Source organism: Agelaius tricolor, unplaced genomic scaffold (genome assembly GCF_023055355.1).
Source record: "Agelaius tricolor isolate 1412-34295 unplaced genomic scaffold, bAgeTri1.0.p SCAF_8, whole genome shotgun sequence".
Lineage (NCBI taxonomy): Eukaryota > Metazoa > Chordata > Aves > Passeriformes > Icteridae > Agelaius > Agelaius tricolor.
Genome location: NW_027269268.1, coordinates 41,302,432 through 41,327,207, shown reverse-complemented (window position 1 = coordinate 41,327,207; position 24,776 = coordinate 41,302,432). Strand labels below are relative to the sequence as shown.

Below are 24,776 nucleotides of genomic sequence, written 5' to 3'. Positions count from 1 at the left end.
TGTGATACTGTCCTATTCCCGAGATTATCTTTCACATGACATTGTTTCATCTCTCCCACTTCAGCTGCACCCTGTTCGTAAAGCAGGGAGCAGCCTGGTAGCACACATCCTGGTGGCTGCACGTCACTGCCAGCTTCTTTAAAGAGAGAAACCTAAACCTCTTTGGCTCAAAGTATCAGACTGCGATCCTTTAAGGACAAAAAGAAAACCGACAGAAGAGTGCCACTTCGTATTAAAATCCCCAATAACCAGAAAAACCACAATCCGACCGGCTGATAAGAAGACAAGCCGACGTTTCTCTGGTTTGGAAAAGAAGGAGAGCTGCCTGACACCGAGTGGAGAGGCTCCGGCTCTCCCGGTGTTTACCTTCCCCGGCACCCGGCGAAGCGCCCGGCGGCGGGGACGTTTCTGCACTTCAACAGGCTTGAAGTTACCCCGCAGCCCCCACCGGGGCTCGGCCGCCACTCCCCGGTCCCGGAGGGTCGGGCGGGGATGTCCGCGCAAACCCTCGGCCGCCGCCAGCCCGCGCCCTCCCCGGCCCCGCCACGGCGGCCCCGCTCACCGTTCTCCGGCCGCCGTCGCGGAGGGCTGGGGGGCGGGGGCAGGGGCAGGGCGGCCGGGCGGGCAGGGGCGGCCCCGCGGCTCGGCCCCGCGGCTCGGGCCGGCTCACACGTCAGCCCGCGCCACGAGACCCGGATCTGCCGGCTCCCGGCGGCGGGGCCGGGGCGGCGCCGCGCGGTCCCGCCCCCCACTCCCAGCCCTCCGCCCGGCACGGGAGCCTGAGCCCTGCTGCGGGCAGGGGCGGCCGCGGCCCGGGCCGCGCTGTCCGGCAGGGCCCGGCTTGGAGGCCGCGGCAGCGCGGCGTGCCGGGGGGCCGCAGTGCCCAACAACGCGGCGGCCATAAAATAAAGCTCGGTAGGTCAGCGCGGAGAGGACGCGGGGACAGGACTGCTATTGGGCCAGGTGTGCCTGGGGTCCGCCACAGCCCCCGCGGCCAGGGCTCCGCGCCCCCGGCACAAACACGGGCACTTCGGCCGCTTGGCCCCAGCCATCCCCACCGAAGTACGAGGCAATTTACAGGCCAGTTTCTCATATTGAAATTTTAAGCCTGTTCAGGAGCTCGTGACTCACGGGCTTCTAAGCAGTTAAAGCATCCATCAAAATAGGTATTTAGATGCTGTGAATGAAGTTAGAAAGGAAAATCAGATTGTGGCTTCTCAGTCAGCCAAGGAAAGGGAGTGTCATACTCCCAATACAGATAGATGGACCGTATCCTGTCTTGGAGACACTGATACCACGCAATAATGCAGTGGGGATTATAAAGGGAAGAAAATCTTGTTCTCCAATATTTCCAAGGCTGGCTTACCTCCTCCAAGCCGGGAAACAAGGACAGTACTGCAATCAGAGTGAGAAAGGAGAGTTGGATAGAAGTTGCAAGTGCTCTCAAGTTGGTATCTCTGACCAGTGTTGCATAGTCTCATATGACCCACACATGGCTGTTCTCATTACTATTTGCAGTTGTCATGGGGTTTTCAAGCCTCCTTTCGTGGCAACAGCTTTTTTTCTGAAAGTTTTTTCCTAAATTTGAGTGTCTAGCCTATGCTAGTTTGCCAAGTCTTGGATGCACTGCCAGTTGACATCCTTGCATGTCCAGCCATCACTGGTGCACAGAGCCACCTCTCTCTGAAAGATGCAGGTAGACCAACTCTTCCTGGTTAGAGCTGGCCCTGAACATATCCATTCCACTTCTGAGAGTCAGGAGGTAGGCTGCCTTTGTGTAGCAATGCCACACAGTCCTGACTTGCTGTGAATCTTGCCTCTTCTTTCCCATGTTTTAGTCCTTTCTCTTGTCTTAGCACCCAACTAAGCAGTGGCAATACTGAAAAGGGAGGCAAGGCACTGACATAAAGCCAGGCCATCACACAAAAAAGCTAAACTATGCAGAACTGGTTTACCTTGTTTACCTCAATTCAGGGAACTAAGACTCTGGTAAGGTACTAGGAATGCTAAAACTTACCTTTAATTTGGAAGTATGAAACTATAGCCCTTCAATATTTCCTGGGAGAACAAGTTTCTTTACAGCCTGTTCAGGAGTTTGAACTGCAACAGGAACTATGAAGATTAACAATATCCAGGTATGCTTGCCTTGAAGTTTACTTTGGCTGTCCTGGCCAAACACTAAGCTAATCTAGACAATGGTGTCAGAGGGTAGTCATAGGAAGAATGATCAACTGTTGGCTGTATCCTTCTTTCCAGCTCTCCCTCAGCCATTCTCCTAACCCTTCACCAGGAACAAGCCACCCTTGAAACAAGCAAAGACAGCTTCTCAATACCATTAACCAGTCTTGCCTGTCTCCCACACTTCATACACAGGGCTAGCCATTGTTCTAGAAAATGGATCTGAGATCCTGAAATCCCCAAACCAGACACAGCTTACCATTAGTCCTGATTCAAACAAGAGAGGAGAGAAATGCCAACAGCACAGTAGCAGAGAGGAGGGCTCCTTCTGCCAAGCTGAGGCAGAAATGCCAAACACTTCTATTTTCTTGCTGAACAGCTCTTGGACAAGGTCAAACAGCAGTTGCTAAAATGATATCAGGCATATTTGGAGGAACCATTGAAACTGATAAGAGAATCTCAGTGATTCATTCTTGGAGAACTGAATTTGAACAATCCTAGAACTGGAAGGGCAAGACTAAGTGAGCTTGACCAGCAGCATGAGATGCCTTGTCAGAAATAATATGAGCCTGCAAAGAGTCTATATAGGAGAGGCATGAGTTGAGAGTGATGACAACTGAGTGATCTACAAGGAAGCAGTATGCAATGGTGGCACAGCTAGAGCTCAGATGTCTTCCTCACTTTGAATCAAATGCAGCCTCCTCAGATCTCAGTGCATTATATCTTTCTGGCTCATTTCTCACATCACCCCATCCAGGTACTTGCATTATATCTGGTAATGTTTTGAAATTGTGCCTTGAAGAGGTGTGCAAGAAGCACTACCTGGCTGGCCAACCAGCCCCACTGGGTGAGATAAAAGCTACCCTTCCCTACTCTCATTTGTTCACCCCATGTTGTATGCTGAAAAGCTCAGCATATCTGAAAATAGCTTTATTTACCTGGTTTCAGTAAAAGCTGAGGATTTTTCCAGTATCCTGCATTTTTTGCACTTCCTTTTGACAGCAAAATAGCAATTTTTTCCCAATTATTTTTCTTTGTTCAACATATATGTTTCCATTCCCATGTTTGGAAGTACGGGAAGCTGATGGGCCTAATGAAGGATGGATTTGTGAAAGGGTTATCCTCATGTATGAAACTTCAGAGGATGAACTGTCAAGGAAGAGGGGCAGGCAACAGGAACCACAGAAAGTAGGGACCAGGAGCAAGAGAAACAATGTATAAGCTTATTGCTTTCAAAACAGCAAGAACATACAGGTATGCAGAAAGTAGCTGCGTGTTTTAAATAAAACATTCTGCTAGAGCATCCCTCAGAATTTGGCCCTCCTGGTTCCCACGGGCAAATGAACAAGGCATAGCAGGCACTGATGCTATCTCAGCTTCCTACTCCCAGACTTCAGCCATCTGCTCCCCCTTACACTCACAAATTTAGTGCACAATACAGCAGTAAAACAAGATCCTGATATGGAGGCTATTTTCAACTCACTCTATGAAGTTTCCATTCTGGCAGTCAAACTATGATGAAAACAGTGATGTAGACTACTTTAGGAACAAAGCCATGAGATGCATTCAAAATCAGGTAGTAACAGGGGTAGAATTGTGAATCTACTGATTTTGGCACACTGAAAGAATTGTGCTGCCCATTGCCAGGCTAAAACTATGAAGACAACTCTGATTAAAGAGCAGAGGGTGGTATTAGTCCTTTTAACAAAACCCTTTATAATGGAGGAGGGTGGAAGTTGAGCAAAAGTTACTATACATTCTCTACATCCATAATCTGAAAGTACTGTGGGTTGGGCATTTTGTAAAGCAACAGGCAGGTCTCACATTCCACATCACAGTGCTAGCTTTCAACTTTTCTACCTCAGTAGGCAATGGTAAATTAGGAGTTGTGTTGGTGATCTAACTTGCCAAATAATGAATGAGCTTGTTTACAGACACCCAAGAACATTGCTTTTCCCATTCTCAAGTTCTTTTTCTGCTGATGTTATTTTCATCTTTGCTGCATAAGTCATGTCACTAGGCATTGTATTGCTGACATCCAGGTATTCTGTGGAGTGGAAATTGTTCATCTGCAATTCATGCAGTTTCATCAGATCTGAAAAATTACCTAGAAATGGGACAAATCCTCCTAATGTAACTCCTTTTCTGTCTGCTCCCTCTTTTCTTGTATGCAGTTCATAATAAGGAGATAATGCTATTCTAAGGAAATTCTGCTGCAAATTTTGATACCAAAGAGCCATTTGGAAGAGGTCTGCAAAATGGTCTGAAATTGGCACCTAGGAAGTGGAAAGGAAAAGATTATTAAATACCCTTGTAGAATCAAGGTAAGAGAGGCCTTTTGGCAGCAACACTGGGATTTTTGGAAAAGGAAATCCAATTTTGGAAAAAGAAGCCAAGTCCTTAAAAAAGTTGCCTGCAAGCATTCCTAGAATTCAGCTAGACTGGCATCTCACAAAGCTCTGGAGAATTGAAAAGCCCTTTGGGATACTAGGCAGCAAGCCTGAGAATTGGCTGGCACAAAGACTACATTGTGTACTTATGTTAATTTTACTGATATTTGCTCATGTAATCACCAGTGAACCAAATGTATACTGCCAGGTTTTCTGTCAATGTGCAGATCTAAACTTAACAAACACTCAACTGCAATTGTCAGAACTCACAGAAAAAATATGGCTCAGTGGAAACAAGAAACTCCAGTGAAATTGTCAGAGGATCTATGGAGGATCGTTTGAGCTCCTGAAGCATCAACACACCAACACAGACTTTTGGGATCAATTAGCCACAGTCTAGGGAAAATGACCACAAAGGATTGCTGCAATGCTGCCAGACCACAGCTGCCCAGTGAAGTTTTCCAAACTATGAAATGGATGAAGCAAATCTGAAGTTGAGGGAATGACAAGGATTATTTTACACTTAACTAGAATAATGATTAGTAATTTAGAATAACTATGAAATGCAAGCAGGCCAATTGGGATGCTTATAAGGTCAGGCTTGCAAAAAGTAATTTAAAAATAGAGGATTAAGTCCTGAGCCACTAAATTGTTAATGATAACACTCACTGGTATGATACACCATCTGAATTAGGCTGAAATGGTTCTCTAGTATTAGAATAGTATGTTCTCAGTAACCACATAAGTTAATAGTCCACTAAATTTCATTGATAATTATCCAATCAGTATTGGGAACATTATTTTGCAAAAGCTTAGGCCAATCCCCTCTAAAAATGTGGTCTAAGTGAACCAACACTGCTATAACCTTAAAAAATTGTTTTTCCTCTGGAACAGAAATCATAATAGTAGCTGTTCAACTGTGGTGGCTTTCTTGCAAAGAAAAGATGAGAAACAGAGTGAACTGCTTCATAAGCAACTGTAGTTCACATAAGCTATCTGCAGCCATAAATTTACCAGCAGCTAACGTTGCTATATTCATCTGAAAACTGCTGCCACTCGGGAAAAACACATCTCATGTCACCCTCTATGTTCAGAGCCATTTCAGCATTTAGTCTCAAAATGCCTCTGAACATGAGTCAGAGCCCTCAACTGTTACAGTTCTCACAGACTTGAAATAAAAATGAATCCCTCTTCATTTCCAAGTGAATGCCTAGTAGAAGAAGCCGTATCTGATAGACAAACCACAAGCTAAAATGCAAGCAAGCAGATTTGATACTAGGTGCAGAAATGAGAAGAGAACATGAAAACAAGATCCTAAAGGATTTTTAAAAACACTTTACTAGATATAACTAAGAAGCAGCAATGAATTAAAATTTTCTGGTCATGAACTGAAAATTACTCTGATCTGAAATTGATATATGCAGTTTGCAGTTAGTATTAAGCACTTGGTATATGATTGAAATTTAAGAGTACTATCCATTAAAAAGCCAAGGCATTATTTACTAATAAAAAAGATATGGCAAGAAGAGAAGACATTTCATGTGTTACTGAGGAGGTGTATCAAAAGGCATAACTCTGTCAGTCAGCACTTGACGATCAGTATTCTCTCACATAAAATGTGGCAGCATCTCTACGGACTACAGAGAACTAAATCACATTGTTGAAAAAAAATCTGATCATAGTAAGTGATACTCTGGTTTCTGTAGCACATTCAAACATGATTTTTACTTTGGATATTAGAACATGAGAATTGACAAGTGTACAATAAATGGCTGCTCTCTCAACTGGGCAAGATCCCTATAGACATAACGCAAGGTTTTTAACTTGTGCATATTTGCTTTTGAGCAAATTTTGTTTGACAATGTGGTATGATGCAGCTGGATGTTTGCTGTAGGATGTCACACCTTTTGAAGAGGAGCTGTAAACCCTACAAGTGGTTTAGTGTAAGAAAGAAAATTTGACTTTACAGAACTTCACAACACTGTCTGGTCAGGAAAAAATTCTTCTGTAGTATACCCTCAGCAAGTTTGTTGACAACACCAAGCTGAGTGGTGCGAACAAGACACTGGAGCGAGGTGGGTCTGTGTGAAGTTCAACAAGGCCAAGTGCAAGGTCCTGCACCTGGGTTAAGGCAAGCCCAAGGACAAATACAGGCTGGGAGGAGAATGGATTGAGAGCAGCCCTGCTGAGGAGGACCTGGAAGTGCTGGTGGATGAGAGGCTGGACATGATCCAGCAATGTGCACTTGCAGCCCAGAAAGCCAGTTGTATCCTGGGCTGCATCAAAAGCGTGGGCTGTAGGTCAAGGACCACGATTCATCTCCTCTACTGTGCTCCTGTGAGACCCCACCTGGAGTACTGTATCCAGCTTTGGGTCCCACAACATAAGAAGGACATGGACCTCTTGGAATGAGCCCACAGGAAAGCCACAAAGATGATCAGAAGGATGGAGCCCCTCTCCCATAAGGAACAGCTGAGAGCTGAGGCTGTGGGAGACTTTATTGTTTCCTTCCAGTACCTAAAAGGGTGCAAGAAGTCTGGAGAGACTTTTAACAATGGGTTTATTAGGATGAAATTTCTTACTGTGAGGGTGGTGAGGCACTGGAACAGGTTGTCCAGAGAAGTTGTGGCTGCCACATCCATGGAAGTACTCAAGGCCAGGTTGAATAGGGCCCTGAGTAACCTGGTCTAGTGGAAGGTGTCACCCATGGCAGGGGGTTGAAAGTAGGTGGTCTTTAAGGTACTTTCCAACCCAAACCATTATATAATTCAATTCAACTCATACTTCACAGTTCAGAGATTTTGCAAAAACACCACACGGATTGAGGGAAACCTTTGGGGTGTTTGAAAGTATGAATTTACATTTTTGGTGTTTAAATGGGTTCTTGTGGTTACCTTTTGTTAAGCTACTGAGGTAATCATTAGACACAGATTATCTCAGTAATTGGCACCTAGAAAGTGGAAAGGAAAAGATGTCTCTAAAACTGAAGATAATTACTGAAAAAAAAGGATGGAAAGATTGGAAGCTGAAGCTGTATTATAGCAGAAGCCCAACTCCTTTGTAGAGAAAATACTGAGGTAGCCAGTCCTTTCACAATGGTGCCCAGTGACAGGACAAGAGCTAAACAAGAGCTAACACTTCTTTTTTCTGATGCTAACTGAACATTGGTAGTGGTTGCCCAGAAGGGCTGTGCTATCTCATATCCATAGAGATATTCAAATGGACATGGTCCTGGCAAGGCAACTTGCTCTGGCTGACCCCGCTTTGACAGAAAGGGTGGTCTAGATGATCTGAAGAGGTCCCTTCCAACCTTGTCCCTGCTGTGATTCTGTGACATTATGCCACTCAAGAGGGAAGCCAGGGGTAGATATACCTGCAAAGCACTTTCACTGCAATTTCTGTGGGAGTAAAATTAGTTGGAATGAGTGATATTAAGATACAGGGATAGTATGGCACCTATAAATAAGTCTGCTAGGAGAGTTAATACCTTTTATATCTGCTCTGTGTTTGGGGAAGGGACCAACAGTGTAATATTACAATATTCCTAGGACAAATGATGCCTTAAGTTTTAGCTTCTGTATTTTTCAGATTCTGTGCTGCTTTAGTGTGTAACTCTGAGCTTCATATAAAGTGTTAGCAAGTTCTCTTCACAAGGTAGGTAGACAAAACAATCCTTTTCCAGCTTGTCCAAGGACAACTGTTACCAGTTCCAGGCCCAAAAAGTATAAACAAAGGTGGACTGAAGAGAGAAAATAAGGAGGGATGAACTTCATAACCTAAAGCTATAATTGAACAGTTAACTCCAATTTAACAATTAACTCCAACAATTTAACAATTAATATACAAATGGACCAGAACTTATAAAAGTGAGAGACCCCGTGACCAGTCATCCATTTTTGTGACAATTTTGGGTTCATCTTGGCTGTAGCCCTGGCCAGGCTCTCATACTGCCCAAGGTGTAACCATTAAGGCCTTTTAATAAATCCCTACTTGATTCTTTTACTCTATCTAGCCTCTGTTCTAGGTCAGCCTTCTCAAGGCATCACTAAGGGTTAGAATCTGCAAAATCAAGAGGCAATCATACAGCATGACTGAATACTTCCCAGCACGACTAAGCCCTGTTTGGGGAAACAAAGATACAGTCCAGAATACTGCCTTTAAAAGCTTGTTCCAATTCACCATGTGATCTTTTTGCACTGTCAGAAAGATGGGAAATCTGTAACAGGGAATTTTATGAGATGGATTATTCTTCAATGAAACTGCTATAATTGCTACCCTTTGTTTGAGAAAAATGTTCAAGACAAGAAACTCCTTACATCTAAACTAGATCTTCCACCTAAACAAAGGCATATGCTATTACTGAAAAGACAGACACACAGAATAGTAGGGATTTTCTAGATACTGCTTTGTGAAACATTGCATGCCTGGCAGAAATCCACAGACCAGAAAAATGGCTTGTATCTGCTGTGTTCAGGGAAACTGTACATTACTCAGTACAGGACACTATTTGAGCCTTGTTTGTTTAACCTGACTTTATCCTCAGTGTTCTCTAATAAATTGCCAGGTGCAGTGTTCTTGCTGGCCATGTGGACAAACTGAAGACAATCAGGTTAGGAAAACAACAAAGATCAGATTGTCCTGGCTTCTATTCTTGAATTGATTCTTACTGGTTTCTATAATTTGCAATCCTATTCAATTAACTTTTTTACAGAACTGTGGTACAAACACTGACTAGTGATTTAGACTTAAGGCTTTAATTCTAAATTATTATTCTATTGTAGTAAGATTAATAGAAAAACTTGGGGTTTTTTTTCCTAGTACAAAATTGTTCTAGTCTCCAAAATGCAGCTATTTTAGGATGGTATCTACAACAACAGAGCCTGATAAATTACCCATCTGTCAGAGCTGAGCTTTTTCTAGATGATCTCTGACAAACTTCACTATTTTGTAAATTTTTGTTATAGACAGTTCCAAAAGGCTTCCATCAGTTGTGGATTTGGTGCACATGATAACATGGTGCCCATGTAGTTTAGCAAAATGGCCATCATAAAAGTAAATTCAAATTCTAGATACAATTTTCAAAAAAACTCAAAATCAAAAATTGCTGGATCAAGCAAAAATAACTGAATTCAAGAGCCCCAGATTTCTTTTTTACTATTAGCCCTACCTTTCAGGATCCCTAAAAAGCCCTGTGCTTTACAAAACAGAGAGACCATTGGAGGAATTCTTAACAATTTATATGCAAAGTATACTGGAGTCTGTTGTCTCTGTGGCTTGGCTTGTAGTAGTTTTCTGATTTTACTGCACATATTCTTGTACTATACTGTGGTTATTCACACATCTTTAATGCATATTCTCTTATAGCTGGAAACTTTTTTGAGGTGGGACCACCTCATAAAACCATTCATAAGACTATTGCCTGCAGGAGCGTAATACACTCTGCAGCCTGTGTTGATGGCTCTATGTCTCAAATTATGTACATTAGGAGAAAAGGTGTCCACTCTCACCCTTTTCTCTTGAGAAGACACAGCAGTGATGCAGATCAGTTTGCAACATAAACTCCCTGAACAAGTGTTGCCTATCTGCTCAAAGGAAAATACAGATAGCCAGGTGGAACCATCCCAGAGACACAAATTTTTATATATATATGCTGGCAGTTGAACCTCTTTATACAGCACTTCCCAGCACTCAGCTTATCTACATTGTTAGGAATATGAAAATATTTTAGCAGTAAATACCACTACCAAAGAAAATAGGTTTATTTTTCATTTATTCTGGATTCCCATATTCATTCAATTACTGCTTCACAATTTTTTGCTGCTCTAGTTCTAATTCCAAACTCAAATCTCCTAATGAGAGACTCTAACTCCACCCCCCAAACAATCACTTCAAAATATCAAGGCCATTTTATCTTCTCCCTTACTTACTTGCTGCATTTAGGCACTTCCCTGGCTACCACTACACTGAACAATGAATTTAAGCTTTTAGCTAAAAGGTCAGATATACTTCAGTCCTGATGACTTTTATAAATGGAGGCTTTACTGAGTATCAGTCTGGATCTGATTTTAGCCCCTATAGTCATTAAAATAGCAGCAAATGTTATTCAGTCACAAATCCTACCATGAGGAGAAGATAATGTCCAGTTGGCCAGGAAAAGCTGTCCAGCTGGCCTTTTAAGGCAGCTCTAACTCCCTTTTGTACCTTTCTGTGAATGAAAGATCACAATATTTAATTAAATAAAGTTACACAGATTTGATAACATACTATAAGTTATTACATTAATAGATGATAACACAAAATACTTAAAATGGTACAAATTCTTCACTCAAGGTAGTAAATGTTTTTTGAGTGGACAACAATATACCAGCAACATAGCATGGTCACTAAGTTCTTTATAAGATTGGTTAAATCCTCTCTTCCCTTATAACTCTTATATTCATAAAACTACTAATAAAGCTATGTTAGGTTGTGAAATCTATTTCTGTATTCACAGCTTACTTTCATTTTGAAAGGATCCTCAGAAAGACTGCTATCTTCTTTTTGTAATAGGAAAAAAGGAGCACACTTTATAAGAAGTGCTTCTATTTCCCTGTAATCAACTTGTCAGTCTTTGACTGCCAAATTTTCAAGGTAGATGCCTGATCATTAAGAATATTAATCAACTTGGGAGCTCCTGCAAAATTACAAGAACTATTTCACAGCTGAACCTAATTCCTCCCCCCTCTTTTTTTTGTTTCTTCATGAAGCCACGAGAATTGGCCTGTGGACCTCAAGGTGTATGTACTGTCAGTTGAAAATCACTCCTCCACAAAAAAGTGGAAACTTAAAACCCCGGTAATTTTGCTCACAGACTCAAAAACGTTGGGTGTTTTTGTATCTGGGTTTTCCTACTAGAAACATCATGTTCAGATATAACATTAATTTAGAAGATATAGGCAGACGAATATCAAATTAATGAAAAGTCCAGGGTGTCCTGTCAATTTCTAATAACAGCCCTTAACAAGTGAAGGACAATAGGGTGTTATTAAACTACAAAAAAATTCTGCCCATTCATTATTTAATGAAATTTTTCCTATGCTATAGATTGATGTCTGATGCAACTCCACTAATTCAGATGAATTGCATCATATGAATTCAACCTGAGTGACTTCACATCACTCTAATATTTAGTTAGAAACCTTATTGCCTTTTAATGCATATACATTTCATCTGCTAACAACATGAAAAACATATTTTGGTAAGCGCAGGCATCTCGAGTGAGTACCTCCTCTCTCTTCCTGAACACAGAACAATTTCTGTTCTACTGGTTTTGCCATTTCTGCCTACAGAACTCCTACAAGTTCTTCATAAATACTTTTACAGGTAAGGCCGGACAAAGGAAAGCTTCCCAACAGAGGGATCCGTCTCAGCCGAGCAAGGCAAGTTGCCCTGTTCCACCCAGGAGAGGGCACTCTTACACCTGGCCACGCAACCGGACATGGACACCTATGGGAGGAACAGGAAAGTTAAGATGACATCTTCAAACTCGGTCAACTTGCACGACCAGTTCGTTATTTTTATGATAATGCTAATCACAGGTAAGTTGAATCATCCAGACGTTGCCACAACAGGAACGCAATATGACAGACAATAAACGTGCGGGCTAAATTTATTCTTAGTCTCTGAAATGTGCTGAATGATATGCAGATAAAAAAGACAATTTCTGCATTTCTCTGGTAAAAGCTGGGATCGTAGAAAGAGAGCTGTAGGTGTACCTTCCGTAGAAAACGAAGGTTAAATTTAAAAATAACTGTTTCTATGAATATTAATTGTTGCCTTTTTTAAAAATAAAGCACTATTATAAATGAGCATACAAACATTTAAATGCAAAGTGCATATAATCTAGTACTAACACAGCCAGTAAAGTTAATCCTTATATGGATATCTGAAATAAATAAAATAAGAATTTAAAATGCTACAGGTTCAACCCCTGTTTCTAAAGGGGTTGAAATTAATATACATATCTCTTGAGACAGCTTTCCTCTTCAATAAGTAATCCTCCAGCAACAAAGAGAGAAGATCAAGCCTGACATTTTTGATTTTTCTAAACTAAAGAAGCCAAGATGAAGAGGTGGTAGTTTTGTTATGCAAGACATAAAACAGTAAAAGAGAAATAGAATGCTGCATACTGCAAAGTTAATGTTTCAAAAATCTCATTTTCCTCTAATCACAGGGGACTATCTCAATAATTCCAAATTTTCTCTCAGTAATTCTACTATAAAAATGTCCTATTGATATGAAAAGAATAAAATTAGGAAAATATGGAAATGAGAAAAAGATCACCAAGAATCTTAACTTGAAGAACAGAAAGCACTTAGTGCTGTCATAAGCATCTTGGAGTCCCCAGGCAGTGCAATGGGGCTGGGGGCATCCATAGTCAGAGAGAAAAGAGCCATGGCTGGGGGCATCCGTAGCCAGAGAGAGAAGAGCCATGGCTGGGGGGCATCCATAGCCACAGAGAGAAGAGCCATGGCTGGGGGGCATCCATAGTCAGGGAGAGAAGAGCCATGGCTGGGGGCATCCATAGCCAGAGAGAGAAGAGCCATGGCTGGGGGCATTCATAGCCAGAGAGAGAAGAGCCATGCACATGGGGCTATATTGGATGTACAGCGAGTCCATTGTGCACAAACTTTGCATGAGCCACAGCCACTTTTCCATGAAAATGTGGGGGACTCTTTCCTATATATAGGTTACATGATAGACTGTATATTTCCTATATACTTTTCACATTACATGGGAAATGACAGTGTTTAGGATGTTTGGTTATCCCAGCACTGGCTAATAAATATTGTTAGCCTTTCCATATTGAGAGCTTGAGCTGAGGCCTTGCAACCACTGACCCTACCAACCTTCCTCCTGCAATAACCTTACATATTTTGAACTTCAACTATATCTCCTTCTCCCACTTTCAGGAGTCTTTCAAAACAATATGCCAATCATAATAAACAATGCATAGATACTCAGAATTGTATCTCTCACTTTATTAGTTGTGATCAACACCAACAGGCAAAAGCATAAACCAATCTGCAGCCAGTTTGTAAAAGCTGCTATTGAAAGAGTTGTTCAGTATGAGACTAAAATGGTGATAGGGTCAATGAAGAACTATCTCCTGAAATCATATATACTACAAATATTTTTAATTCAAAAAAATAGCTATGTTCAATGTACTACAGTTGTACATATTGTGTGTGGATTTTTCTAAGGGCAAAATACTAATGAGAACTTAATTCAGGGCTTTATTATCAATGTACCATAAAATATATTAGGGAGTCAGACATGGAAGTCCCTGAAATCACACAAAGAGTCTGTTCTCAATTTTTGTCTAGGCATTATCTTTTTTAACAAAGCAAAAATAAAACAACAAACAAAAACCCAACTCCACCCAAAAAACCAAACCAAACCCCAAAACACCTATTCAAAGTCTATGGTCCTGTTCTACCCTAAACCCCTGTAGAATCTTCTGTAAAATAGTAAATTACAATAAAGTATAAAACAGTATTGAAGGTATAAAGTGATACTTCCAGCATGCTGATTATGTAAGGTACTGATTTTTACATAGACTTTGATCCTGGCAAAACTCACCACTACTTGGTTCTACCATCCAAAAAGCCTTTCTATATCTGTCTTTCAGCAAAGAGAAAATTAACACAGTATTATGGTGAATATGAAACAGTTGTAAGTGAAAAATGCCTACTTAAGGACAAGGGAAAGGAATGGGATATAACAAGGAAAAGAGATACAGTAATTCATATTAATTTCATTTTTGCAGCAGCAGACTCCGACATTTGTAATCCAAATGAGCACACAAAAATGAACCTCGGTACAAACCAGACAAAATCATTGCCCTTTACCATGGCTGTTACTGGATGTTCACTACATATAACATAAAAGCATATTCACAGGAACACAAAGGATTTTGACACTTAATAAAGGTCATGTTTTCCACTCCATTCAGAGCAAAATCTGAATATTGGAAGCTTAGCTTCTTTCTGTGAGCTGTCTGAAAAGACATGAAGGATTTAACCAGGAGATTTTATGTACTACCTTTATTATTTTTGTCTATAGTAGTCATAGTTGTTCAGCACACTACAAATCTAACTTTCATCTAAGAGGCAAAAAAGAGTTATCATCCTTTCTCTACTGGTGACAGAAAAGCCATGGCCTACCTCCTCGAAAAGAATTTGAGACATATCAGTGGAACTCAGATGTCTAAATTATTCTGAAAATGAAAGTGTAAGATCCCACTATTAAGTCATTAAAAAGAAACCTACTGCAAAACAGTCCTTTTCATAAAGGTATTGAAAACCTTAGCTGAAAAACTGGATTGTATAAAACATTTTAAAATTTTCATCTGAAAATAAAAATTGATGAACAGATGCACATGCATCTGTTTTTCTGTTTTTATAGAAAAATGAACTTTTTCTGTATGAACAGAAAAATGAACTTTTTCCAGTCAAACTACATAGGAAGAGTAAACACATTAAAGGGACTACATGCATCTGTATATAGTCGACAGATTTAAAAAAAAAATTTTTTTTGTTGCTTGTATTTTCTTTATAGTGTATATAGTAGTTAAAATGCTGTGTATACTAATGGAGGTGAATGAATGGCACTTGCAGATAACAGCCCTACCAGAAGTCGACATTTGTTGAGATAAATGTCTGTGTCCTGCACTGCACCGTTAAAAGGGGGCCTTATAAAATGTTCCTGTAAACCTTAATGTCTGGCAAGCCTCTAGCTCCTGAATAAACAGTTCAAAATACAATCTCATGTTCCCCTCTGAAAATCTATGCTCTTTGATAACATATTTTATACACCTCAGGTTAGAAGCTATGGTTGCTGTTTCCCTATTTCAGATTTCAGAACAGAAGCAGCATCGTGGGTGCGCACGTTTGCTTCTACAATAAAATGTCCATTACACAGGGCTGACCTTTGTCTTTCACTCTACTTTTAAAACATTGTAGCAGAATCTGTGAAAAACAGCAGTTCCTTTCACTGTCCCCATTAAGTAACCTGTTTCTGGGCCTGCAGGTTCTCCTGGTCCCGTGTGAGGAGGCACCAGCGTCTCCAGGGGGAGGGGGGAAGAGGACGAGAAGCAGGTCTGGGGGAGAGACGTGGAAAGAATAACATTTTTCTCTGCCGAGCATAATGGGAAAAAAATAGATGAGAATTGCTGTTATGGCCCCGGGTGAGCAGATTCTCAAGTTACGTGGGAGCCCCCTAGTTCTTTTTACTCGAGGGCTTCAGCAGCAGACATACCAGCTGCTCCTTGAGCCAGCTGTTTCCTCAGCGACACCTCAGACACTTCTCCGCTGCCGCGGACCGGGCCCGGCCCTGCCAAGGGCGCTCCTTAACACCCGTTCGCCGGCCCGCTGCCTCAGGGCTCACCCCGCGGCCGGTGCAGGGCCGGGCGGGAGCCATGACGACACAACGGCCTCAGCTGCGCCCCGAGGCCCGCCCGCGGCGGGGCTCTGCCTGAGGGGTGCCCCCTCACGCTCTCGCCACGGGCCCGCCCGGCCCGTGACAGGGCGAGCGGCTCGGGCAGGTGTCTCCCGGGACGGGCGGGTGGGCGGCCGGCGGGGCGAACCCCTGCTCCTCTGCAGGTGGGCAGCGCACCCTTCCTTCGGGGTCAGCGGGGAGGTGGCGGCCCAGAGCCCACTCGCCGCAGCCGCCCCACCGGCAGCCAGCCACGGCCCCCCCGGCCCCACCGCCGCCCCGGTGCCGCTCCGGCCGCGCTGCCGCGGCCCCTCCTGAGGAGCGGCGGCAGCCCTTTCGCGCATGCTCGGCGCGGGCGCCATTTTGGTAGGGCCGGGAGTTCTCCAGCGGAGCGGCGGCGGAGCTCGCTGGGCCCGGCGCGGAGGGGGCGAGGGGTGCCCGCTGCGGAGATGGCCAACATCGCGGTGCAGAGGATCAAGCGGGAGTTCAAGGAGGTGCTGAAGAGCGAAGAGGTCAGAGCCTCTCCCCCCACCCCCTGCGCGTCCGCCACCACCACCCTCCCCCGTGTGAGCGTGGGCAGCAGTGGACGGTGCGGGTGCCCCGCCGGCCTTCGTGGGGACCCCGCACCCCCCTCGGCCCCACCTCCCCGTCCTGGAGGTGGGCCCGTCCCACGGCATCTGGGAGGGGAATGGCGATTCCTGGGGACACGGGGCCCGCCAGCCGTTGGGAGGAGGAGGAGGGGGCCGCAGGAAGCGCGGCGGCAGGGCCCGAAGAGGCCGGGCGGGCCGGCCCCCGGCCAGGGCTCCCGGCGGTCGGTGCTCGGGAGCGCCGCCAGGCCGGACGCCACGGAGCGGGGCGGGTGGGGCCGGCCCGGCCTCCACGGGGACCCCCGGCACGCGCCCTCCCGCGTCCGCCCGCGCGGCACCGGCAGGGATGGATGGATAGATGGAACGGACTGGGGAGGGTGAGCCGGGGTACGTGATCCCACACATCCCCTTCAGCTGACCCCTTTGGCTCGCCAGGGCCCGAGGCTGCAGGGTAGGGGTTTAATGTTTGGGGCTTTTTAGCGTTTGCTATTAAACCTCCATTTAGCTTCCCTTTATACAGAACTTCCTTTATCCCACTGCAGGCTTACTCACCTTCAGAAGGATGCTTTTAAAGCCTCACTCATTTCAGTCATGTTACCTCGTTTCCCGATCAGTATGTTCAGAGGTATGTGGTGGTCAGTAAGAGAGGCTGACTACTTTCAGGGCAGCAGTAAAGAAGTTCTGATCAGTTTGGGGGAATATATAGCAGTGTTTGCAGGCTTGCATCAATACAGCTTTTGCTGTGTCTGTGTCTGAGTTGGTGGACGTCAGCCAGATATGTTTTAATGGTTGTGTCGTCATTATCGTCCTACTTGGGATGATGTTGCAGGTTAGATCCTTGTGAAATATTAATGTGAATATGTAACTCCTGAAGCTGGTGTTTCAGAAATCTGGACATATTCACAGAGAAAAAAATGAGAGGATAATTTTTGAAAGGTACTAATGGCTTTAGGAAAACACGTTTAGGGTAGCAGTAGTTGATGTACTTTTATATTGTATGCTAAAAACATTGTTGCTATGCATCTTGAACTAGCCCTTAGAAAAATGCATGGGCCTTGTTTTACAGCTGCCTTTAGAGCCCAGGCTGATTTTGCCAAGCTATTGCACAGCAAATACAGAATTGCATGGAGACCAAGAGAAATTTCTAGGTGGATACCTTTATACCAATGCTAGAGAATGTAGACCTCATACCCTGTATAACCAGCTGATACTGTGGAAACAAAGAAGTCTATTTGGAAGTGCTTTCTAAAGGCTTCAAAACCCTTTCCCTTTGCTTTATGTAGAGAAAATAAAAGAAACCTTACCTTACATATGTTTTGGGGAGGTGAATGGTAAATTTTCTTACTGTAAAGGTTGGATCTAGTGTGCTCATTTTTTATTATTTCTGTTTGTCTAGTCTTTAGGACACAGTTACAGAATTTTGAAAATGGATATTATTTTAAGATAGCCTTTGAGCTGCCTGAAGCTATCCAGAAAAAAGGTCATAATTCTTATGAAATTCAATTAATGGAATTTCAAAATCATAGTATAGCAGACTCTTGATATTTCTTTTTCTTCTGCCATTAGCAAGCTACATAAGGGTCATGATACATTAGTATGTATAAAATTGCTGTTTACAGACTATACTGACTCCCATGTCTTGAATGCAAAATTTCAGCGTTACTCAATGGTTACCAAAGTTGCAAGCAAAGTTTTTTTTGTGAATGTTTGTACATTCCAGTGCAGTCAAACTATGGTGTCATTATCACTGGGTGTGAAAACATGTGGAGTGGGATGATGAATGAAGGTCCAATGAAATACTACAAATCACAAAACAAAATAAAAAGGAGTTTTCTTACTATTTACTAAAATTATTATTAAACCTTGTTTCTTCGAAAAGAAGTCTTTTTAATGAATGGCAATGTAAAATTTCTTGTTTAGAAGTTTTTTAGTCCCTCTCTGAAAGCAAAGTGGCTCACATTATCTGTTCTTAAATTATTCCTGATTTAATGCTTCAAACTACTTGAAGAGCAGCCCTTCCTCCCCTTTTCCTTGTAGATGTAATAGGGGCACAAATTCCTGGGAAGGGGGTAGGCACACAGGGAGAAAAGTACATATGAAGTTTGTTCTCTGTCTTCTTCCCCTACTCACCTTTATGCTGAATAGAGTGGTGGAACTAGAAATGTTTTTAAAAGGGAGCAGCTGGATGACAGTTAATTCCTTCTGCATTTGAATAATGTGTTGGAAGTGCTAAACTCACTGTAAAGTGTGTTTATCCTTGCTATGGATAAGTATCTAGGAATCCTTGCCACTCAGGACTAAATAGACTTTTCATATTATTTAGCCCTTCCTTTTTCCTTGAATGAAATTTCTGGGAAATAACTAAAATGTGAAATACTACCTTGCTGTCTGGTTTACAAGTAAGAGATGAAGGATCTTCCGTATTTCTAAGCTGAATCTGGGACTTCTTGAGTGTTTTGTAAAAGTATTTAAGGTCTTATCACACTTGAGGAAGAGAAAAGTGCTTCTGCTCTGCTTGCTTTATTATTTGTAGTTTTGTTATAAACACACATTACATTAAGAAGTAGGGTATTGCTTATATGAGAGGGATACCTGTAACTTTGCATCTCTTAATATTTGAATTAAATAGATAAAAATAATCAAAGCTTCTTTGTCAGGAGTGCTCTCTAAAGTATGATTTTTAAACTTCTTACTTTTGTGTGTGGAGAAAGCTTTACAGTTCTAAGGTGGGGGAGGTATTGTGCATCTGTAACAAGGATAAAGTTGTTAAGTTCACCTAGGTAGTAACTTTACTGGTTAAATATGTGTAGGCAAGAGATCAGATGTTCTACTTTATCTCTCTCCTTCTTCTCTCATTTCATTAATCTGTTTTCTTGTTGGTTTTATGGGCTGAAATTATAAAGCTACAAAATATATGTTGAACAAAAGTATGAAGCTGCAGCATGATGGAGAAACCAATGACGAGGTGGAAGGAGAATAGTATCCTGCTTTTACTAAGTAGGAGAAAGTTTTAGTGAAGGTTAGCTGGTGTTATTTTTAGATTAAGTTACTGGAATGCTGCATTGGGTAGCCAAATGCTTACCTGCTCTCTGTTTACAAGTAGCTATCTTATGAGAGGGAGAACTTGCCTGGCATTTAATAATTAATATAAACATGAAAGATCTTGTGGTCACTTAAAGACTGATGCTGAGACGTATTGTAATTGATCAGGTATGTTAAACATTACATGTAACTTGTTTTTTGTAATTTAATAAAGCATCAGTGTTTACTTTGAAGAAATTAGACTATGCTAGCAGTGAAGGATTCAATGTTTAATTGACCATCCGATTTCTTTTATCATGTGGAAATGTAAGGTGTTTTCTACTAATTGATACCTTTTGCAGTGAAAACTCTAATCTGGTATTGAAGGTGACACTTTGGGAAACATAGCTTCCTTCTAGCAAGAAGAGAATTGCTGGTATGTCTACCATGAAATGTTCTTCTCTTACAAATATGAAGAGACATTTATGGCAGGTAAATCCAGGTAGAGCTGTGAGTAAATTTAACTCAGCTGCAATTATGGAGTGTATCTTCATGAACAGATATGAAGTAGCAGTGTAAATTTGCAACTTGCTTGAACCCAAAACAGCATTCAAGCAAAGATAGTGGGTTAACAACAAAAACTTCAAGAACTTGATTTCCAAGAAGGAAATGAGTGTTTGTTTTGGAGTCTGCTATGTGTTTCAGTGATTTGCAGGCAAAAGAGAAGGGAAAAATAGCTGTAGTCTGCCATACCTTTCTTGGACTTGTAAAGACCTGGTGAGTAGGCCTTTAGAGATCTTGTGATTTATTTCAGTATATAGCAAGATACTAAGTAACATCTCTGAAAATGTTTTTGCTGTTTGGAAAAGCCATAGATATTTAATCTTCAAGCTCCTAAAAACTTCATTGCTTTAGTTTGCTTATATTTGGGCAGTCTTAGATACTGAATCCATTAATGTGGAAACTTCTGGTTGTAATTGTACTTTAGCATTAGTAGGATTCTTGTTTTTCTTCCTATTTATCATGTAGAAGCAATGCAGGTATTTATAAGAATGAATTTTCTTCTATTATGGTTCCTGAGCCAGCAGCATACATATTTTAAACAGTATCCATTTTACAGTGATACATGTGCTTAACCTTTGACTTGTAAGAATAGTCCCATTGAAGTCAGTAGAAGTTTAGTGAGTGCAGTGGGATTGTTTTCATTGTTTAATCCCAGGGGGCAGCAAGTACTGTGCAGCTGCTCAATCAGATACCCCACTCCCCACAATGGGCTAGGAAGAATTGGAAAATAGATAAAATCCATGAGTTAAGAGCAGTTTAATAATTTAAATAAAGTAAAATAGAGTAAAAATAATGGAAAGGGAGATTACGAAAAGAGAGAGAAGAATAAAGCTGGATGAAGACAAGGGATGCCCAGTGCAATTGCTCACTACCTCTTCATCTGTTCCCAGCCCATCCCAGCAGCAATCAGCAGCTCCCAGCCAGTCCCCCCAGTTTCTATACTGAGTGTGACATTCTATGGGATGGAACATCCCTTTGGCCAGTTTGGCTCAGCTGTCCTGGCCATGCACCCTCCTGGCTTCCTGTTCCTGTGCTTGTTGGCAGAGCATGGGAAACTATAAAGTCCTTGACTTAGAGTAAGCTGTACCCAACAACATCAGTGTGTTATCAACATTATTCACAGACTGAATCCAAAACCCAGCTCTGTATCAGCTACTAGGAAAAAAATTAACTCTGTTTTGGCCAAAACCAGGACAACTGTGAAAAAAGCTTGAGTGTGCTTAGTTGATTGAGAGGCATAAAGGTAAAAAAGGTGTAAACATAAGAACGCTGAAAGTGTCATTATTATATTGGTACCAGTCTCTCCGAAGGCCTGCATATGATTAAAAAAATGTGTGTGGAGCTTGGGGCTGCTATGCAAAATGGAATCTTAGTGGGCTGGAGAAATGAATGTCCTGGCAGGAACCTTTTGAAGCTCAGCTAAGGTAGGTGCCAAGTGCTACACCTGGGAGGAAGTAACTCCATGCATCCATATGTACAGTCAGGAGACTGACTGGAAAGGAAGCAGTCTAGCAGGAAAAGAACTTCATGACCTAGTGAAAAGCCAGTTGAACGTGATGGTGGTGGCAAAGAAGTCCAACCACATACTGGATTGCATTAGCAAGAATGTAGCCAGGGAGTTGTGAGAAGGGATTCTTCACCTCTGTTCTCTGCTTGAGAGAACACGCGTGGTGTTCTGTGTTCAGATACATACACAAATGAATTGAGCATAAAATTGTCAAGGTGGTTAAGAGCACAAGATGTGTGAGAAGACAGTGAGAGAGTTGATGTTGTCGAGAGAACTATTGAGAGGGACATCTTCCTGTTATCTATAAATACCTAATGAGAGACTCCTGAGAAGAGCCAAAGTTGTCTCAGAAGTGCATGGGAATATGGTAAGAGGTGACAGACACAAACTGGAACATGGGAAATTCTGGTCAGACACTGGGGAAAAAAATTACAATGGTAGTAGTCAAACATTTAAGCAGTGTGATCAGCAAGCTTCCAGAATCTCTGTGCTTGGAGTTGTTCAAAACTCAACACATTCTTAAACAACCTGTTCATATTGGACCTGCTTTGAGCAGGAGATAGGGACTAGAAGCCACCCAGCTGTCTCCACCTGCATGAGTACAGAATCTCTAGTATAAGTTTGGTTTTTAATTACTGCTTCTGTTTGTCAAAGAAAACATAAAAGGGTTCCAACTCTGTTGCGACATCTGGTAAAACCTTTCCCTGTAAACAAATAGAAAAATTTTGAAGTAGAACATTTCTTTTAGTTTAAAAGTTTTCACTATTGTATGACAAATTGGAGGCTGGGTTTTTCTGGTAGATGCAATGCTATCAGGGTTTTTATGTTGAACAAGTTCTAGTTTGGAACCCTGAAAGTAGAACAAATACAAGATTTGTACTACTTCTTTAAGCTTCATTTCTCTGAAATGTGAAGATTATCTTAACTTTAAAATAGTTGTTTGTGAGATCTTTGGTACATCACCAAGAATAATTTTGTCTGCTGTGTTTTTAGCCATGCCTACAGTTTTAGGCAAGACAAGGTTTAGACCTGTTTCCTATAACTGCATAAAAAGAATAGTGAAACACCATTACTGTGCATCTTTGGTTTCCTTAATCCTATCTGGGGTGTGTTGGTTATATCTTCTAGTTTGTACTGGGGAATAACGCAGAATGGTTCTGTACATCTTTGCCATCAAACGAGTTTGTCCATAAGTGGTGAAAAAATTGCCTGTTATTCTCACATCTGGGATGGTATTTCAGAATTATTAGGTTTATTTATAGTTAACACCCCTTTACCTGAACCATGTAGCTGTTCCTCAAATTCTGTGAATATAATATCAGTGCACTTTTAGGATCAGTATTATGTAGATACTAATCAGTACTAGCATTAAGTCTGTGATTTAAAATATACAATGTCACTGATCATTTGACCAGACCTATGAGTTTGCCAAGTACCGGTAGAGGAATATTTGTGCAGAGAAGAATAGATTTATTGCTTTTGCCTGTGTCACTTGGTGACTTTTTTATGTTATTGTGTATCCAGTTGGGTCCAGATTTCTAGTGAGTGGTCTACATATCAGTTGGCAGAATCCTAAAGATTTTGGGAGTAAGTGGAAAACAGAAAAACTTAAGTCTGCATTGGAGTCAGACTCATTTGGTTGTTTTTGGTAATGTCATAAAAACCTGAGGAAGGAGAGCAGTCCCTCGTTACAGGAGTGGATTAATCAGTTTAGGACAAGGGGATAGATTGTAGCTGATGATGGTACCCTCTGATAACAACACCTTTACCAATTCCAGTCTTGCATTCATTCTTCTGTGCTTGTTTCCAGGAGTTCTTTTAATAGAAAGGAAGTGTACGAGTCCTAAGGTTAGTTCATTTTATCATAATAAATTTGTGTAAGTATAAACTGCAAGAAAGTGCTGGTTAACAGTCCAGTGGTCTTTATTTTTCATTCAGCTAGTGCAAGTACTTAGAGTGTTTCTTAAATTATTTACCTATTAAATGGTTTTTAGATTCCTGGATTCCATAATCCTAATAAGGACTGTTGTCATTATACTTCATCACTTTTACACTAATAATTGCCCCTGGTATTAAATTGAGAAAATGCTTTAGGTTACAGTTTATCATTAACAGGCAGGCTATCTCATTGTCTTTGACAAGCTAAGTAAAATTTCTGCAATTTAGATATAGCAAAGGAATCAATTCAGTTATTTTATGGCAAAGAGTAGGAAGTTTGGCAAATAATATTCTATATGGCACTCTAGGGATGTTTCACAGAATCACTGAATATTCTGAGTTGGATGTAGTCCACTTCTGCAGTCTTGATTTATCCAAAACTTTCCTTTGAGATTATATCAGTGTTAATATTTGTAATATTAGAGTTGGGAGCACTTGAATATGCTTGCCCTGAGTATTTAACGAAATAGTATCTGCATCATAAGTATCTCTGTGAGTAGCAGAAGTAACTTTCTTTGAGTACCAGATCTGTGTGTGTTAATCTAGTATTTTGCAACAGAATTCTGCTAAAGTAATGGATTGCTCCTGTCTATCCTTCAAAGTGTCTGCACAGGAGGGAGATACTGTGAATGTCAATGGCTACAGAGGAAGCTTCATTCGGTGTTATGCTTTATGGGACACTGTAAAAGTCAGGCCTGCAGTACTCCAGCATAACTCCAGTTTGGCTGTGCCAACATCTGGGAGAGCTGGGCTCATCCTGAGTGTCATTCTTCTGTTGGATGGCTAATAAGGGCTGTCCTGTCTACTTTGTCACAAAATACGTAGGAAACTAATTGAAGTTCATTATTTCATAATTTTTATTCATTATTAGCCAGTATGATCAACAGTTCAGATTGGGAAAGACTAATGAAAGACTGTAAGTCTAATGACTTTTAAAGAAACAAGTTTAAGGTAACATGCCTTCAGATTCTAAATACATCTATGGAATGTTTCAGGAAGGGAGGAAGAAACTCAAACGCACAAATACATTAGTCCATATTTTACTTAAACAGGTATTTTAGCTCAAGCTGAAAATATTTTACTTTTTATTTTTAGCTGAAGAGGAACTGTGAGGAA

General features: G+C 41.6%; 2 protein-coding genes and 1 long non-coding RNA gene across 6 annotated transcripts in view; 2 read left to right on the top strand and 1 right to left on the bottom strand.

Moving 5' to 3' along the window:
• The window catches only part of SMIM14 (small integral membrane protein 14), a 56,185-nt gene extending 38,983 nt beyond the window's left edge, over positions 1-17,202 (bottom strand). The window contains exon 1 of one of the 3 annotated variants that reach the window (XM_071432524.1): positions 17,183-17,202. Coding sequence is in view for 1 of the 3 variants with exons in the window: in XM_071432521.1 (XP_071288622.1) it covers positions 563-902 (340 nt within the window). In the remaining 2 variants the exon portion in view is untranslated. Of the gene's footprint in view, positions 1-562; positions 913-17,182 lie in introns of those variants that run through there. The other 2 variants (XM_071432521.1, XM_071432522.1) reach the window with 2 other exon arrangements.
• Positions 776-15,372, top strand: LOC139592510 (uncharacterized). The gene is made up of 3 exons (XR_011680029.1): positions 776-915; positions 4,353-4,502; positions 11,931-15,372. It is a non-coding gene; the product is annotated as an uncharacterized lncRNA (long non-coding RNA).
• Positions 16,061-24,776, top strand: part of UBE2K (ubiquitin conjugating enzyme E2 K) — a 44,445-nt gene continuing 35,729 nt past the window's right edge. The window contains exons 1-2 of one of the 2 annotated variants that reach the window (XM_071432520.1): positions 16,061-16,555; positions 17,173-17,255. In XM_071432520.1, coding sequence (XP_071288621.1) covers positions 17,193-17,255 — 63 coding nt within the window. In that variant the 5' untranslated portion in view covers positions 16,061-16,555; positions 17,173-17,192. The remainder of the gene's footprint in view (positions 16,556-17,172; positions 17,256-24,776) is intronic. The other variant, XM_071432519.1, reaches the window with a different exon arrangement.